This window comes from Coptis chinensis, chromosome 6 (assembly GCF_015680905.1).
Source record: "Coptis chinensis isolate HL-2020 chromosome 6, ASM1568090v1, whole genome shotgun sequence".
Lineage (NCBI taxonomy): Eukaryota > Viridiplantae > Streptophyta > Magnoliopsida > Ranunculales > Ranunculaceae > Coptis > Coptis chinensis.
Genome location: NC_141461.1, coordinates 49,219,564 through 49,236,286, shown reverse-complemented (window position 1 = coordinate 49,236,286; position 16,723 = coordinate 49,219,564). Strand labels below are relative to the sequence as shown.

Sequence of the window (16,723 nt, the reverse complement as noted above, 5' to 3'; positions counted from 1 at the left end):
AAGAAACAAGACTTACCAGGAGAAGGTGAAAAAGTTTAGAGGAACAAGTGATGGCCAGAGGAAAATATGAAGTGTTGAGTCTTACTGAATGGATGGAATATAAATAGAGAGGAGCATTAGAAAAAGGCATTATGGACCAGTTGAAAAAAGAGAGGAGCATGAAAACTAAAGAGTACGGGTGTTTAAATGGAGCCATGGAGGAAGTTGGAGCGAAGTGCGTTTGCTTTTTCTTTGCATGCATAATTGAAGGGCAGAAGATATTTTGCTGGAGAACTGTACTTGGAATGTTTAGTGAAATCCAACGTTACAGTTGAGTGCATTTTTTCAAGGCCTGGGCTACCACGAGAATATCCTCGTAGGGATGAGGTTCCGAGACCGTTGGATGTGTGATCCAACGGTCCGAAAATAAAAAACACAAGGAACCGTTGGATGTGTGATCCAACGGTCCGAAAATAAAAACACAAAATAAAAAACTTATTTTGTGTTTTTTATTTTCGGACCGTTGGATCACACATCCAACGGTCTCGAAACCCTCATCCCTGCAAAGATATTCTCGTGATAGCCCATGCCTATATTTTTGTAGCTAATCAACTTGCGCACTAATCTAGACAGCTGTTATGGGGCACTATGAAATGAAATGTCGCAAACAATTCATTTCTATTTCAAAGATTGGACCAAATGATGTTGAAAGTTCATCAACATTCCTTTCCCATTCCACATACTATAATCTCTGCCAAGTGCCAACACTTAATGAACAACAGAAAAACAGTCCTTTTCCCATTAAATATTTAAAAAAAGAGTTCGTCTATTCTGAGGATATCCTCATAGGGACGAGATCCGAGACCGTTGGATGTGTGATCCAACGGTCCAAAAATAAAAAACAAACTCACATTCTCTCTATTCCTTTTTATTTTTTATTTTTGAACCGTTGGACAAGAATATCCTCATAGGGATGAGGGTTCCGAGACCGTTGGATGTGTGATCTAACGGTCCGAAAATAAAAAACAAAAAAGTTTGTTTTTGATTTTCGGACCGTTGGATCACACATCCAACGATCTCGGAACCCTCATCCCTACAAGAATATTCTCGTGGTAGCCCAGGCCTATATTTTTGTATCTAATCAACTTGCGCACTAATCTAGACAGCTGTTATGGGGCACTATGAAATGAAATCTCGCAAACAATTCATTTTTGTTTCAAAGATTGGACCAAATGATGTTGAAAGTTCATCAACATTCCTTTCCCATTTCACATTCTGTAATCTGCCAAGTGCCAACACTAAACGAACAACATAAAAACACTCCTTTTCCCATTAAATATTTGAAAAAAGAGTTCGTCTACCCTAAGGATATCCTCATAGGGACAAGATCTGAGACCGTTGGATGTGTGATCCAACGGTCCGAAAATCAAAAACAAAAAAGAAGAGAGAGAATGTGAGTTTGTTTTTGATTTTCGGACCGTTGGATCACACATCCAACGGTCTCGGATCTCGTCCCTATGAGGATATCCTCGGGATAGACGAACTCAAAGTTATATTGCATTTTGTGAACTTGATGACAAGTGAGTCATTGTGTCAGACTCTAAGAGCGGACTTCATCACATCTGGATTTTAAAAATAAATCAGTTTTTTTTTTCCTTTTGCTAACTGAAAATCTCATCAAACAAAGGCAAAAAATGTCATCCTCGAAACTTATTTTAAAATACTAATACATTTTAAAATGTATATGCATAATGATATGCATTTTAAAATTCGTACACAAAATGCATTTTATTATTTAGTAGTTTCGACCAACTACTATGAAATGGCAATGAGTTGGTTTAAGGTTTAGGTTTAGGGTCTAGTTTATAGGGGCTTAGGATTCGGTGTCTTGAGGTTTAGGGTTTACACACTTAGAGTTTAGTGTCTCGAGGTTTTTAGGGTGCAAGCTTAGGGTCTAGTTTATTGGGGTTTAAAATTTATTCTTAGGGTCTAGTTTAGAGGAATTTAGGGTTTAGTGTATCAAGGTTTAAGGTTTAGGCTTAGGGTCTAGTGTCGACAAGTTTAATTTGTGATACATCATATGCTTTTTAAAATGCAAAGTAGGTAGTTGGTTATAATTGAATTCTAACATTTTAAAATGTATTATAAAACATTGAGATAAAAATAATTTAATGAATTTTAAAATGTTGAGTTAAAATGCATACTAAATGTTTACTTTCAAATGCATTTCAAAATTTATGAAATTTTTAGAGATCAAGAGAAAGGAAATATAGCTGTTTTTGTAGGTGCAAATAATTAAAAAAGGGTATTTTTGTCAATTGCTTTTAAAAATGGGTTAACATATGTCAAATTATGCGACTCCCTTAAACTAATTTTCTGATTAAATTTAGCCATAAAAAACACAATACCTTTAAAGTGAATCTAAATATTATTGAGCCATGAAAATGCACCGAAGGATAGATAGGATAGAGTAGGCAGCCACATCGTCCGAGTAATGTGATCCTATATCAGTGGCTTCAAAAACATCATCCCGGTAGAAAGATCCAGCTACTATGTTGTACCATCACTACGCCACTCTGTTGTTGTAGTGAAGGCAGTTGAAGGTCGTCAACCTTTAATCGAGAAAAAGGCGGTCTATGCATATAATTATTGAACAGAGAAGGCATGTGCCACATACTTAAGAAGTTCAACAAAATACTGATTCGCATGCATGTTCAACTGGCGAACAACCATTTGAAATGGATTCAGTTCGATGCTATCAACAAAAGTGAATACAATTCAGTTTGTAAAAATTGGTAAAGATGAAGATTATCGTGAAATCAGCAATCACACACCGACATAGATCTTCCCTTGGTCTCTCAAACATCAAAAAAGTCCTGCCATCACCTGACGCGCACACTGTCGTAACCAGTCTCAAAATAGTATCAAGGCTGAATCTTACGTCGGCGTCGCACCGTCTCCCTCCTAACATACATTTTCTCCATCTCATTTAGTGGCCGGCTAGATCCATCAGGCAAACTCACAAATTTCCAGCCACCACCACCTCCTCGCTTTCCCCGGCGTCCCAGTTTCTCAACAGTGAAGTTCCATCCTTTGTCAGAGCGCCTCCTGCTATACTTGTGGCATTTGACTTCCCCAGCAATCTGTCAATAAAATCAAACATTGACACGAGTTAAAAAGTAAGTATAAGAGAGATCTCATCACAGAATCATGCCTTCTTAGGTCAAAAAGTTCCTAGTGTCGGAAAGCACACTCCAAGTAATCATTAATTCGCTTTGCTGTTCAACTCGGGATAAATTTGGAACATATCTGTGTTTGTTTCCCAGTAAATTTTGGAAATCTTTCCATGTAGAAATTGAACTAAACAGGGGATGGGTGAAAGACCACCACTAAAATGCTACAAAAAGGAGTGCAGATCTTTACAGCCATTCAAAACTGCATACTTTCACCTAGATTTGCATTCCTTTCGGAGGTGAAAACAACTACTAAGTCCTGCAGACCTGCAGGACCTCCTTGCAGGTCAAAATGTTGGATTCCTTCCTTCTTTGTTAACTGTTGGTCCTCCTTTAACAAAGGAACTACATATAATGATAGAGGAGGACGCAACTGGAACACCTTTTGTACGTTTTACTTGAGCAATACAGGTGGGGGTCTGCCTAACCCTAGCTTAACTCTAAAAAAATCAAACTACCAAGTCCTTCACACATTCCCTATTTTAGTTCAGTTTCAACCTGGAATTTTTTCCGAATTTTGCAGAGAAACAAGCACAGCCTATCCAAAAAACTAGGTAGCAAGCACCATTCTTCCAAGAAATAGAGGCATAAAAACTGATTTGACGGAGTCGAGCTGTGCTTAAGTTATGTGTTGCATCTTGCAAGAAGGATCTCTTTAAAATCATATGGAGTCATGAGTGGTGAAATTCCATCAGGATTTTGTCGCAAAAAGATAGCAGCAAAGTTCTTAGAAGATAACACATTTTATCGGGAAATTAATGCAACCCACAATTACTCCTTGAAAGTATTTGTGCCCATAACATGACTAGCCTGGAACTTGGTATGGAATCTTTTGCATTATACCAAGCAGCCATTGATGCAAACATTTTGAAATGTATGCAAGTATGCACGCATCCTAGAAAATTAGGTTCCAATGAAACAGCTTAGGGACATGCCATAAGAGAGTATGCTTTTCCAATTTTGAATAACTTTTCCAGTTTATCAGCTATTTGGGTGGGTTTGGCAGTAAATACTACATAATCATAAAATTATCTATCCTTTGAATCACTCCAGTAAAAAACACGGTAGCTATGTCCTTCATGGCCTTTAACTAGCTAGAGAACTGGAAGCAAGAGAGATGAGGCAACAAATACTTACTTTCATCTTGTTAAAGTTCATCCTTCGAACAAACTCTTGATATAAAATTTCATCTTCCCTCATGGATATTTCATAATGAACTTCATCGGGGTCCCTCATAGTTCCATCCCAACCCTCAGGCATAACTTTGAACTCAGGTTTGTAAGGAAGGGAAGCCACATGGAATTCCCTATCATGTGAATTGAAAAACCTGGAAAGAAAAAGAAAATATACGTGAAGAAATGGGAGAGACAGGTCATCAACTACTAAGAAAAACCAATTGCAATTATTAAACATACTAGCATGGTAGCACTTAATCACAATTCAATATATCTAAGTTAAAACACTGATAGCTCAACATCAATAACTTGGATAAGAATTCTAATAGGAATAGTACACTTGCTTTTTCTAACTTTCTCTCACTTCACGTTCATAAATTTCATTTCTATATTTTCCTTGGGAGTTCTGTTTTCCAATATATACAAGAAATTCACTGGTGGAAATAAAAACAATGAACCAGATATGATACAAAACCAAAAAGCTCTAAAATCTTTACAACTCAAACAGAATATTGTCTGCAGAGATGCAGCTTAAGATCACAAGATACACTGTATTCTTGAAGATTTCATTGTTTCATTATGTCCTAAACTAGAGAAAACTGAAATAATTAGCCCATCATAGTCCCACTAAAAAGAAATGTACAATTATCAAAACTTGTTCAAGGTGCATTAGCATAAAGTACTCTTCTCTGTCTATGTTAGAAAGAGAAGGGATACATTAACAGCAACCATAAAATCAAGATAACAAGAAGTATGAATCAATCCCCTCCCCCCAAATAACCAAAGAGATTCTTTTCTTTATATACGAATTAAGCCAAAAGATTTCTTCCCAAGGAATCTCGAGACTAAGTTCCTGTGAAGAATTATGTGATATTGTCCTGATGACCATACAGTTATAAGCTTCTTGACTACAATAATCACCCTCTAAAAAGTAAAACGCCTAGGCAATTCCTTTATTTCAAAACATCCCACAGAACAGAGTGGAATGTACTCTACAATAATGTTGCACGCCGAGAAAGGTTAAAATCTGGCAACTATTAAAACACGCTTTAATTGGAGAGAAATTCAAATTCTTACCAAGGGAGAGAGTGCACCCCCTCCATACTTTAAAGCAGGAAAAGGACATGCAATAAATGGGTTAAGCTACTATTGCTATTATTACAAAAGTGGCATAAGATAAAACTGGCCATTTCAGGATTTGTAATCTAAAGAGAAAATTCTGCAGGGAATTGTTTTCAGCAACTATGCCACATATGGAAATGATTTAACAAACTTAGGGTCCAAAAGCATGAGAACAGTAGATAGAACATGGAATAGAGGAAACATGTATAGAGTCAAATAGAAGAAGAGTGACTTCTTTGAGATTAGAGTCCTGCCGCTATAAATTGCCCAAGTAGATTCTCATACAATGTCCCTATCGATTCCAAAATAGCTCCTTCATTAAACTCAGTCAAGCTAGATCCTATGCAAACACCCTCACGCTAGGAACGACCAACACTCAAAATAGGAAAAGACAATTTGTGTGATCCAATTGGAAAAATCTTTCTAAAGATTCCCTGACCCCAGAAACTTCCTTGCCCAATTTCAAGCTGACCATGGATTCAAACTAAAAAAAATAAGAACCACCACGAAAAGTAGCACAAGTGATCCTTCTCCAACACCAAGAACTAACTAACTAACTAACTAACTATATATATATATATATATATATATATATCATCTCTCCGATGTATAAGAAAATTTACCAAGGGGAAACATCGACTGAAAGGAAAATCTGCAGGGAATTGCTTTCGGCGTCAATGTGTCACACGGAAATGAGTTAATGATTTCTGGAGGGACCAAAAGTATGAGAATAATAGCTAGAATTAAGAATAGAGGACCAACATGCATAGTCAGGTAGAAGAAGAAGAAATATTTCTAACTAGAAATTGCCATTTTCCATTGAGATTAGATCTCCCTATCAATTCCAACATAGCTCCTGCATTAGACTCCCTCAAGAAGGTCCTGTTTAAGCTCCATCAAGCCACGAAAGTACCACACTCCCTCAGAAACAGGTAAAGGTGTTTTCTACATTTAACTGTAACAAGCTTTCTAAAGATCCCCTAACCCAACAAAATTCCATGCCAAAATTTCCAGTTGACTGTAAATTAACTTAACGATATTCCCTATTACATTCGACCAGCTATAGTGCCATATAATTTCCAATTTATATCAGCAATAGACTGGTAATAAGCCTTCATAAGTCCTTTAAATAAAAACCCTGGGACAAGTAGTACAGGTGATCATTCTCCAACACCAGTAACTGATTAAGTATGATCTCTCTGAAAAACTGGAGCTTACCGAAGAATCATGCTTTCCTTACAGACAACGTTATCATATCCATCATACAAACAACATTGGGATTGTTTTCAAAAAGTTGAAGCAGGCATGTCAAACCAGGAAGAGATTTATAGAATGTATTCATGTAACGAATCATAAACCTTAGAGAAAATCACAGACACGAAAATTCGCGTGTTCTGTGCTCTCAAAATCAACCGGTGGCAAAAGAAGACTTCCTCTAAACCAAACCTAATCTGCTAAAAAGAACAACTGGCCAAAGACTGAAACAAACTAACAGATATCCACTTTTCTGTTCAAAGGGACTCAGAATTTAAGAGGTCTTGAGTCATCTCCACACATTCTTGGTGAATCGGCAAGTCCAAAACAAGCCATTTTTCTTCAGTCTACTCCACACGTCATTTCTTTAACCAGATAAGTCCTCACCAATCTCAACACAAAATACATTATTACTGTTTCTTCCTGCATTCCTATCTGGCTATCTTGTGATATTTTTTAATATTCTTATCTCATACCTACGACCACTTGACAGTCTTTAGCGGGAAAAAAACAAAAGACCACTTGACAGTAGATGTTTGTGTCTACTCAACTTCCTGTAGCAAGAGTAAGTAATTTGGGACTTATATTGATTCACACCTTCACAAGTCCTGAATCCTTCAACTACCGAAAGGTTTCTCATTCTTCATTATCACAGAAAAAAAACATCCTCTAAAAAATCTAAGTAACATGGACACTTCATATTCTCAAAAAAATTCGTGTCGGACACAAACACATGGACACTCATGTCAGACACACAAACTCGTTGTGCGATTACAAACTAGGGTTTCTTCTATACCCTAAAAGACTAAGAAAATAATCTAGTGACATAGTTAAAACTTTAGGATATGCCACTTCACAGAGATTTATTTCTAAGAAGGAGCTTGGTAAGGTCTTAAGCCCAAGAATTGGTTGTGAACTAAAGAACAGCACTAGTTTTCTTTCTTATTAGCTGTGTCCCCGTATCCTACTTCATAAGGTCCTTGTGTCGGACACCAACACACGTATACATGTCAATCTAACTTGGTAAAAAATTAAGCACAAAAAAGACCTCTAAGAAACACAGAAATCAGCTTGCACTCAAACTTTGCATTTTGAGCTTATCCCAAAGGGAATTTTTCCCCAGAGTTAGCAATAGCTTATTCCAAAGGATAACTCCACAACATATAAAGTACTAAACAACTAGAAATCATAACACCAATACTACCACATATAATTATAGTAATAAGTTAATAATCATCTGGGGATGGATAGAGCCACTCAACCCCAAAAGTAGACCTACACTATAATTTCCATGGCGGGGAGATCATCTTCACAATAATTCAGCACTTAATTTATGGTCTAGGTCTGCTTTAGCAGTGAAGTGGCTCCAAGGGAATAGTTGTCATACATATATACATCTGAGCTACACTGACACGGATATGAAGTGCACGACACGAAGAAAACCCAAAAATTGAGGTATATCACACACATTATGTCTGTCTCTCGTATCCGACACAGGTTCTTTCTAAAATATGGAGTGTCGATGTTACAACAATGTATCATACATATTTTTCTAGTCTTGGTTTTTGCTATCCTTAGCACCTTGCAATGGTAGCATCAGATGGAGTCTATATGACCTCTTTGAGTGACGTAAATTCTATTCACATCAATGAAATTATATTTTACAACAAACAAAAAGATCACTCCTCTTTTCCAAGATGTTGAGTGACTGTATCCCAGATTCCCAACAGCCAAATGTACATCTTGCAATTGTCAGGTCAAAATCTGATTTCCTAGATCACACTATTTCATATTATATACATATCGATCACATTTCTTAAAATGTAGTGTCTTAACTAATATGATATTATCACTCTTTATTTTTTTGTAAATAAGTTCCCTATCAAGCACAAAATCTTGACTTGTTCCTTGAGAAGATGACTAGAAAACTACTTCTTCAATCTATAAATACAAAACACACTCCCTGATGTTTTCCGTCTTTCTAATCTTTATAAAACAAGACCACAATAACATGCTCAAAGTAATTTACTAACTCAACTATCAATAAAAAATATAAAAAGAGCATTATTCGTTATACTTACTCAGGACAAGTGTCAAGCAGCAGTTCAACAGAATCATCCAATGGCCCTAACCTCTTCTCCATTTCCTCCTCATCTTCCTTAAGCCACAAGATAGCATGAACCCTCTGTCTCATAATACGATAATCTTTCGCCAACTTCTCAACCGTATACACATCAGGATTCTCTTTAAACAACTTATACATTTCCACCTTTTCAGAATCCTTAAGATACGAACCTCTAGCTCCCGGTTCGTGTACTTGTTTTAACAAATAATCCACTTCATTCATTCTCTCATCCCATGTATCCACAAACATTCTACTCTTACGACTCTCCCTTTCAAACTCAACATCCACATTGGAAACCAAAGACTTGTTATAATTATTATTATTTTTAGTACTAGTAGTAGCAGTAGTAGTAGTGGGCGTGGTGTTGTCAACTTGACGACCTATAGCTTGACCATCGAAATGACCTCTGGTTAGACCAGTGTCCCATGAAGAAACTGAGTCCCAACTGAAACCTGAACCTTCAGATGGGTGGGGTGGGGTGGGGTTAGACCATGGGTCATCTTTTGATTCTCCTCCACCTCCACTGCCGGATTTAGTTGAGAAATACGAGGTTCTTGAAACAAGATGGTTTAGTGTTGGGGTGGAAATTGTGAATCGAGATATAATACGGTGCATGTTTTTCAAGAAGAAATTGGTGGGGTTTGATAGGTTTTCAGAGAAGAGTTTAGAAATGACCGATGAGTGAGGTTTAGTCATATTGGGCTTTTGGGTTATGGGCCGACTAAACAGAGTCGGGCTTCTTTTCTTTTAAGTCCTTCACCAATCATCCATCAACAGCAAAATATCAGCAAACTTTGCACCAAATGGGTTCTATTTGGTGTCAACTTCGGTGTTTCGACATATGTATGAAGTGGTTTTCCAATTGGCGTGTGAGGGTTTGGGTTGAATTCTCACTCAAAGACTTATTATAATTTGGTGATTTTGTCTAAATCAATTAGAGTCCGGATTTAGAGAGGTTAACCGCATAAGGTAACTTGTATGGGTACGTTGGATTTTCTTCGAGATTGTGATTAGATAACGCCTCATTAACACTATTTTCTTCCTCTCCGAAAATACAACGATCAAAACCCAAACAAATCACAACAAATCCTTTATTTTGGTAATTGAATCGAACAAATGGAAACGATTCCAAAAGAGAGAGAGAACGTGATAATTAAGCTGCTGAAAACTCATCTTCCTTTCTTTACCAAAAATAAAAGAGAGCCTGTCTTCTTCCCGCTAAATTTTTTGGCTACACTGCTATTTCCATAAAACAATTACCTTGGTTTCAAAGGTGCGTGAATTCAATTTCAGGTGTGTTAATTGTTATAATAATAATAGAGGAAAATTTTGAATAAGTTGTTAGTAAGAACTTGTTGCAAGTGTGTATTATTATATACTAGGGTATGCCCGTGCCTACAGCCCGCGAGACCTCGACTCGCCTGCGACATTACCCCGACAACTCATCGCGCCTTCGTCGCCGCAAAATCATTACACGATCTTAGGCGCGTAAAATATTCGCACAAGACCAAATAAACAACTCAATTTATAAATACAAACCGCAGAGGCCATTCCAATTACCCATTATCTATAAGCCCAAATCAATTGGAGGCGCTTAATAACGGTTTATGGGCTAAATTTGGCAACAATTTATAAGTCCAGCTGCAATTGTTGACTTTTTGTTGATTTTTGGATAGATCCCATAGTATTGATTACACTTAACAAAATTACACAAACTCTCCAAACACTTGGATCTGCCATGTCACAATTTAGAAAAGACAATAGCAACTATTGGATGGAGTCTCTGTGGGCTCCACACCATTGCTTTTTATTAGATAGAAAGCTCACAAATATCAACATATTATATATGATTTTGATAGTAGAATTGAGAATCTGTTCATATGTGGGTACGTGCTAATACGAGTTTTTGCATTGTAGAGTCAACATAGCTTAGTTAAAAAATGGACGAAGAAATTTGAAGTGAAGAATTTGTTGATTTTTTTTCTAATGAAGAAAAAAAAATGAGAATTATATAGAGATTGATGAGATGGAAAATCTAGGAGGAATGAAAAAAGAAGATGTAGGTGTAGTAGACATCACAAGTTACTATGCCGAAGACGATGAGATAGCAAATGAGTATCGTCTTTGTATCGTCTTTATGTTACTATGGAGTTCCAGCCCGAAAAAGAAGTATATGATTTTTACAATCCATATGCGAAACATGAGGGATTAGTATCCGAAGATCATTAACATGTAAATCTAGGTCTCGTTCGAATGAGTTAATTGGTCTGACTTTTTGTTGCTTTCTTTAAGGATTGCAGAATGCTCAAAGAGATTTGGGAGAAAGAACGAAGGTTCACGCGGATACAAGAACAAAATGCAGAGCGATGATGTCAATAAGGAAAAGAAATAAGAAATAGGTTGTCACAAAAGTAGTCGAGGAGCACAATCATAATCTAGTGACTCCAAGCAAAAGACACAATCTTCGATCTCATAAGAAAATGACTGGTGGGCAGCAGCAAGTAGTTGAGAATATGAGTGTCGTCACTGGTGTCAAAGCAAAACTCCTAATGAAGTTCATGTCTCGTGAAGCTGGTGGGAGTCGTAGTGTCGGTTTCAATAGGAGAGACGCGTTGATTTTTTTTAAGCTTAAAACGTCAAAAAAAAACTTGAAAATGGAGATGTCGCTGCTCTACTTGACTACTTTAAGCGTCAACAATAAGAGAATCCCTCTTTTTTCTATACAATGCAGCCTAATTTAGACCCCGTATGACTAACTTTTTCTGGGATGATGCTAGATCTAGAATTGACTACTACCGTTTTGGTGACGTGATTTGTTTTGATCATACGTATGGGACAAATAAATATTAGTATGCTATTTATTTGTTCCCATTGTCGGTATATATCAATCATCACTTTCAGATTGTATTATTTGGTGGTGCATTTATTTATTCAGAAATAGAAGAGTCATTTATTTAGGTAATGAAAACATGGATGAGGGCAATGGGTGGTAAGCAACCAAAAGTAATTATCACAGATCAAGAGTCAGCTATTGGAGGAGCTATAGAACATGTTCTGCCAGGTACTCGCCGCCATAGGTAGTACTTGTGGTACATAACACGAAATGCTCCTAAGCATCCGCCTCATTCGGTTATAAAGAACACTGCTTTTATCAAGGATTTTAATAATTGTTTGTATGGAAATGAGATTGTGGAAGAGTTTGAATCTAACTGGAAGTTACTGCTTGAGAGTTACGACTTGAAGGAGAACAAATGGCTATGCTCAACGCAGAGAAGTGCAAGCATAAATGTGTATTTCAAAGACTATGTTGAAGGAACAATGTCTTTATACACGTTTGTGAAACAGTATGAACAAGATGTAATAGATAAAAGGGAGAAACAAAATGATAAAGACTACACAACAAACTATACGAAACCAGTGTTAAAGTTTTCAGTTGGTATTTAAAATGATGCAATTGAGTTTTACACAAGGTCAGTCTTTAAAATGTTTCAAAATCAGTTTGTTCAAAGTATTTCCTACCGTCACGTCCAAAAAATTAAAATTGGAGACAGTGGCTCAAAGGTTGTTTACAATGTATGGAGAGAAAACTATGGACAGTCAATTCGTACTGTCACATTTGATTCTTCTAACACAAGTGCAAAATGTAGTTGTCATTTGTTTGAGTTTGTAGGCTATTTGTGTAGGCATGTGTTGAAGATTTTTTTAGTTGATCGAAGATGTTCGGAAGCTTCTAACACATTATATTATTAAAATGTGGACAAGAGACGCTAAGTGTGGGTCTGTAATTGACGCTCATGGTAAAGAGATGTGAGTTGATTGTCATGAAACTGTCACTGTTTGGTATAACAAACTTTGTCAAGAGGCAATTAATATTGCAGCAAAAGGTTCAACATCAAAATAAATGTATTTGGTAGCAATTCAGATTTTGCAGAATGCAAAAAAAAAAAGTGGAAGCTGCATATAAACAAATGTCAGTTAGATCAAATAAAGATCCCGTCGACGTAGAAGCTACTAAAATCCAATAATGTACTGAGATTTGTTTGCACAACCAGAAGCCTTTGCTCGATCCACATGCTAAGCATAAAGGTAAAAAAAAGTGCATCCCATCATGTATGGACAAGCCGGCGCCTCCCAAGAAGAAGATAAGTCCTGACTCCATGACATCAAAAAGGCCAAGTGCTAACTTGAAGATATCAAAAAGATCTAATTAAGGTGGTTTCCAGGTATTTGCTACTCACTACGTACTTTTTTTTTTAGTTGATATGGAACCATTAAATTTAACAAAAGTTCGCATCAAGCTCATGGAAATTTTTTTCTTGATTTGAATGACCCAAACCTGTAAGTGCCTTATTTTGTTTATAATGTTTTTACGTGACATTCTTCTATTCAAACTTATTAATTATGCTAACATCAATTTTTCTTTTCATGTAGGAACCTAACAATTAATCATTATGAACAAGAATTGGTCACAACAATCTAAAGCATTCGTCCCACTCTTAGATAATTATTTCAGTGTCATATTAGATTTTCTTCAATTGTTCTTCTATGCAATGTTTCAATAAGTTAATAAATTATTCACTTAGCACTATTTCGTGTTGGATTGATTTGATGAATGACTAATTAGCTTCATTCATTACTGTTAGAAACCATTCATCACGATTTTGAAACTTGAATTTCTTCTTAGCTGTTGTAAGGTTCCTCAGAGCATGTTCTTTGTTATTGGTTATAGTTGACAGACAACTTTATTTTCCAGCACAGCTCCAAAGTGAAAATGGGGACTCTGAGTGGGAGAATGGGTGTTACTTAGCTTAACTAGCATTTATGATCCTGTGCTCCCAAATCTTTCTTTTTCTAGTAATTTTTAGTTGGTAGATTTTCTTATCCCTTCGTTTTTACCACTTATAGTATCTTTTTGTTCAAGCAACTCGTTGGAGAAAGAGGTTTCAGCTAGACTTTCGAGTGAACGGTTGAAATCTTGATCAAAGCTTGGTGCTTGCTCACTCATACTCCTCGTAGAGATAGTTTATTCTTGAATATTTCTCTTCTCTTTTAACAAAGTCGAGGTTTTTTTCATTTATAAACTGTCCTCGTTAGGTAAGGAATGAGGTCTTTATAAGTGAGTACGTAACTTTTCATTTTCCACAAGCTTCTTTCCACTAGTGGTAAAATCCTCCAATGTCTATAGTGTGAGTTCGTTAGTGGAATTAAACTCGGTTGCTCTGGTGGCTTTTATCTCTCTCCTTTGATAACTCTATTTGTCTCCATGGCTTCGGTTCCTCTGGGGTTTGGTACTGGAAGACACCAAAGATGTGGTGTGGAATCATCAAGGCAAGGATAAAGTAGAAATAGTGTTATACCAAATACAAATAAGGAATCTTATGCAGATATTGCAAAAGGAAGGACGAAACAAACAGTTAATGTTTCTACTCTACCCATGCCAACTAGTAAGGATAATAAACCAACTGTGAAAATATCTCGTGAATCTGTTGAAAGGGGAATAGAAGCTTGTAAGTTTGCTCTGATAGCTCAGATGGATGCTACAACTCTGAACCGAGGCACCATCAGAGTGGTAGTCAGCAGTGAGTGGGCATTAACAGAATCTTTAAAGCTCTCACCTTTGGGTAAAGGCTATGTTGTTTTCAGGTTTGATAATGAAACAGATTTCAACAAAATTTTCTTGGAGGTCCTTGGCATCTTCAGGAACAATTGGTTAGAATTTTCAGATGGATGCTTAACTTTAATATTGACACTCATAGACAAACATCTAAATATGTGTGGGTCAAGTTTCCTAGACTCCCCTTTGAATACTGGGAAGTTGATATTCTGATGAGCTTGGGCAGAGGTCTTGGAAACCTAATAAGAGTTGATATGAATTCATTGGAACGTACTAATGGGTACTATGCTAGTGTGTTTGGTTAATATTGATTTATCAAACCCTATCCCATACCAGATATCTGTGGAAGTGCCAAAATTAGGTGTTGAATTTTGGCAGAAGATTCAACTCGGGACTTTACCCAAGTTTTGTAACCATTGTAAAATTGTGGGGCATTTAGTAGCAGAATGTAGAAGGGTGAATAGTGGTGATAACTCTGAGACACATCAGGGGTTACAACAGACTACACAGAGTCTAGATAAAGGAAAGGAACCAACATTACCTTAAATACAAGGTACACAAGGCAACAATGTCAGGCTATCTAAGACTCAAAAGAGGAAAATAAGAGAAGAAATCAAGCTGCAACTGCAGAATGGATGCAGATAAATCCTGATGCAACTGCCAATTGTACTGATCAACCTTCAATGCAGGGCAGTACTAGTATTAGTCGGACTAAAAGGAATGGAAGTCTAGAGACAGCAGAAAAAGTTGAAATAGAAGTCCAACCTGGCAGAACAATAGAATCCCAGCAAGATGTATAGAGCACTGGTGTTCAGACTAGTGGTAGTACTAGTATTGTTGAATGGCATGAATCTCTAGTTACTCTCGATCCTGCAAATGAGCAAGCTATTGTCATTCATGAAAAGGAGATGAGTTCAACCTTAACGTCTATGATGGAAGAGGATTTGCTCAGGGCTTTTAATATGGAAGCAAGTAGATTCCATCTACTGTCTGACATTAATGAGAATGATGAAGTTCTAGATATAGAAGCACTTGATGCTGAAATGGATTACTTCCATGACCAAATCTTGGAACCTTTCAGTGATATGCCACAAGGCACCCCACATGCTGCGAAATCAGTGGTGTGGTGACAAGGTCAGGTAGAGTGTGTGGTGAGAACTCTAATATCAAGTGCCACGAAACTACACCCAAGTCTCAGAGCAAAGGTAAGAAGGAAAAGGGTAGACCTAAGGGCTCCAAGAACAAAAATCATAGATGATTACATCCATGTGCTTTTGGAATGTCAGAGTTACTAATGACATAGAGAAGGCGAGGGAGATTAATAATGTAAGAGTAAATAAGAAGCTGAGTGTTTTCTATTTACTTGAAAGAAAAGTTAGGTTAGACAAGATAAATATGATCTTATTAGAAATATTTGTTGTCCTCTGATAAAAGTAAAATGATTAGTCTACTCACGAAATGAACGATGAACTCAAAACGTAAGTAAACTAAACTTATTACGAGTCTATATTAATCAAAGATTCTACTCTCAAGTCTATGAGATATAGTGGAGTAGAGTGATTCGTTCCACTCTTAGTCCTTCCGCATGTTATGTTATCAAGTGTAAGTACTCTATACTTAAAGTCTAATGAGAGATTTACGAAAAAGGCAACTAGACTACGATGCAACTACCCACGAAATGCAACTAGTCGACGATGGGAATAACTAAGGGAATGCTACGTTGATTCTATGATAAGGAGTTAGGGGGGATTGATTCCACCTTAACTTCGACTTAATCCTATTAACGATTTAATCGTCAGAATCCGAATTGAATCGCTTCGCAGAACAATTGGTTCTTCCTAATCCCTAATTACACATGGCATTCCTACCAATTCATAACTAGCATGTGAACGATTAAACCCATTCTCATGGTGAACTAATCGTTTCTAGAGTGGAAAGGAAATTACGACGATTCTACGATATTCGGAATCAAGCTTTCATCAAGGCTTCTCAACCCCCTTTAATGGAGGTTTAGCCGAGAATCATTACGCAATCATTTCCGATTACATTTAAACTAAACATGATATAAAGAATTGAAATTTACTTAATTAAACAATAATGAAATCTAATTTAATGACTCAAATGAAATAAAGACAGGAATTGAAATTAGATATAGGAATGGAAATGACAAAATCGAAATTGATAAAAATACTACTTTATTGATCTAATCAAAATGAAGAAC

General features: G+C 36.6%; 1 protein-coding gene across 1 annotated transcript; it reads right to left on the bottom strand.

Moving 5' to 3' along the window:
- Positions 1–2,592: 2,592 nt before the first annotated feature.
- Positions 2,593–10,071, bottom strand: GCD1 (ribosomal protein L20). Its single transcript, XM_086565762.1, has 3 exons — positions 8,845–10,071; positions 4,350–4,539; positions 2,593–3,122 (listed from the first exon to the last, which is right to left on the bottom strand). Exons 1-3 carry the CDS (start codon positions 9,582–9,584, stop codon positions 2,904–2,906), a joined length of 1,149 nt encoding a protein of 382 aa, XP_086421888.1. The 5' UTR covers positions 9,585–10,071; the 3' UTR covers positions 2,593–2,903.
- Positions 10,072–16,723: the final 6,652 nt, after the last annotated feature.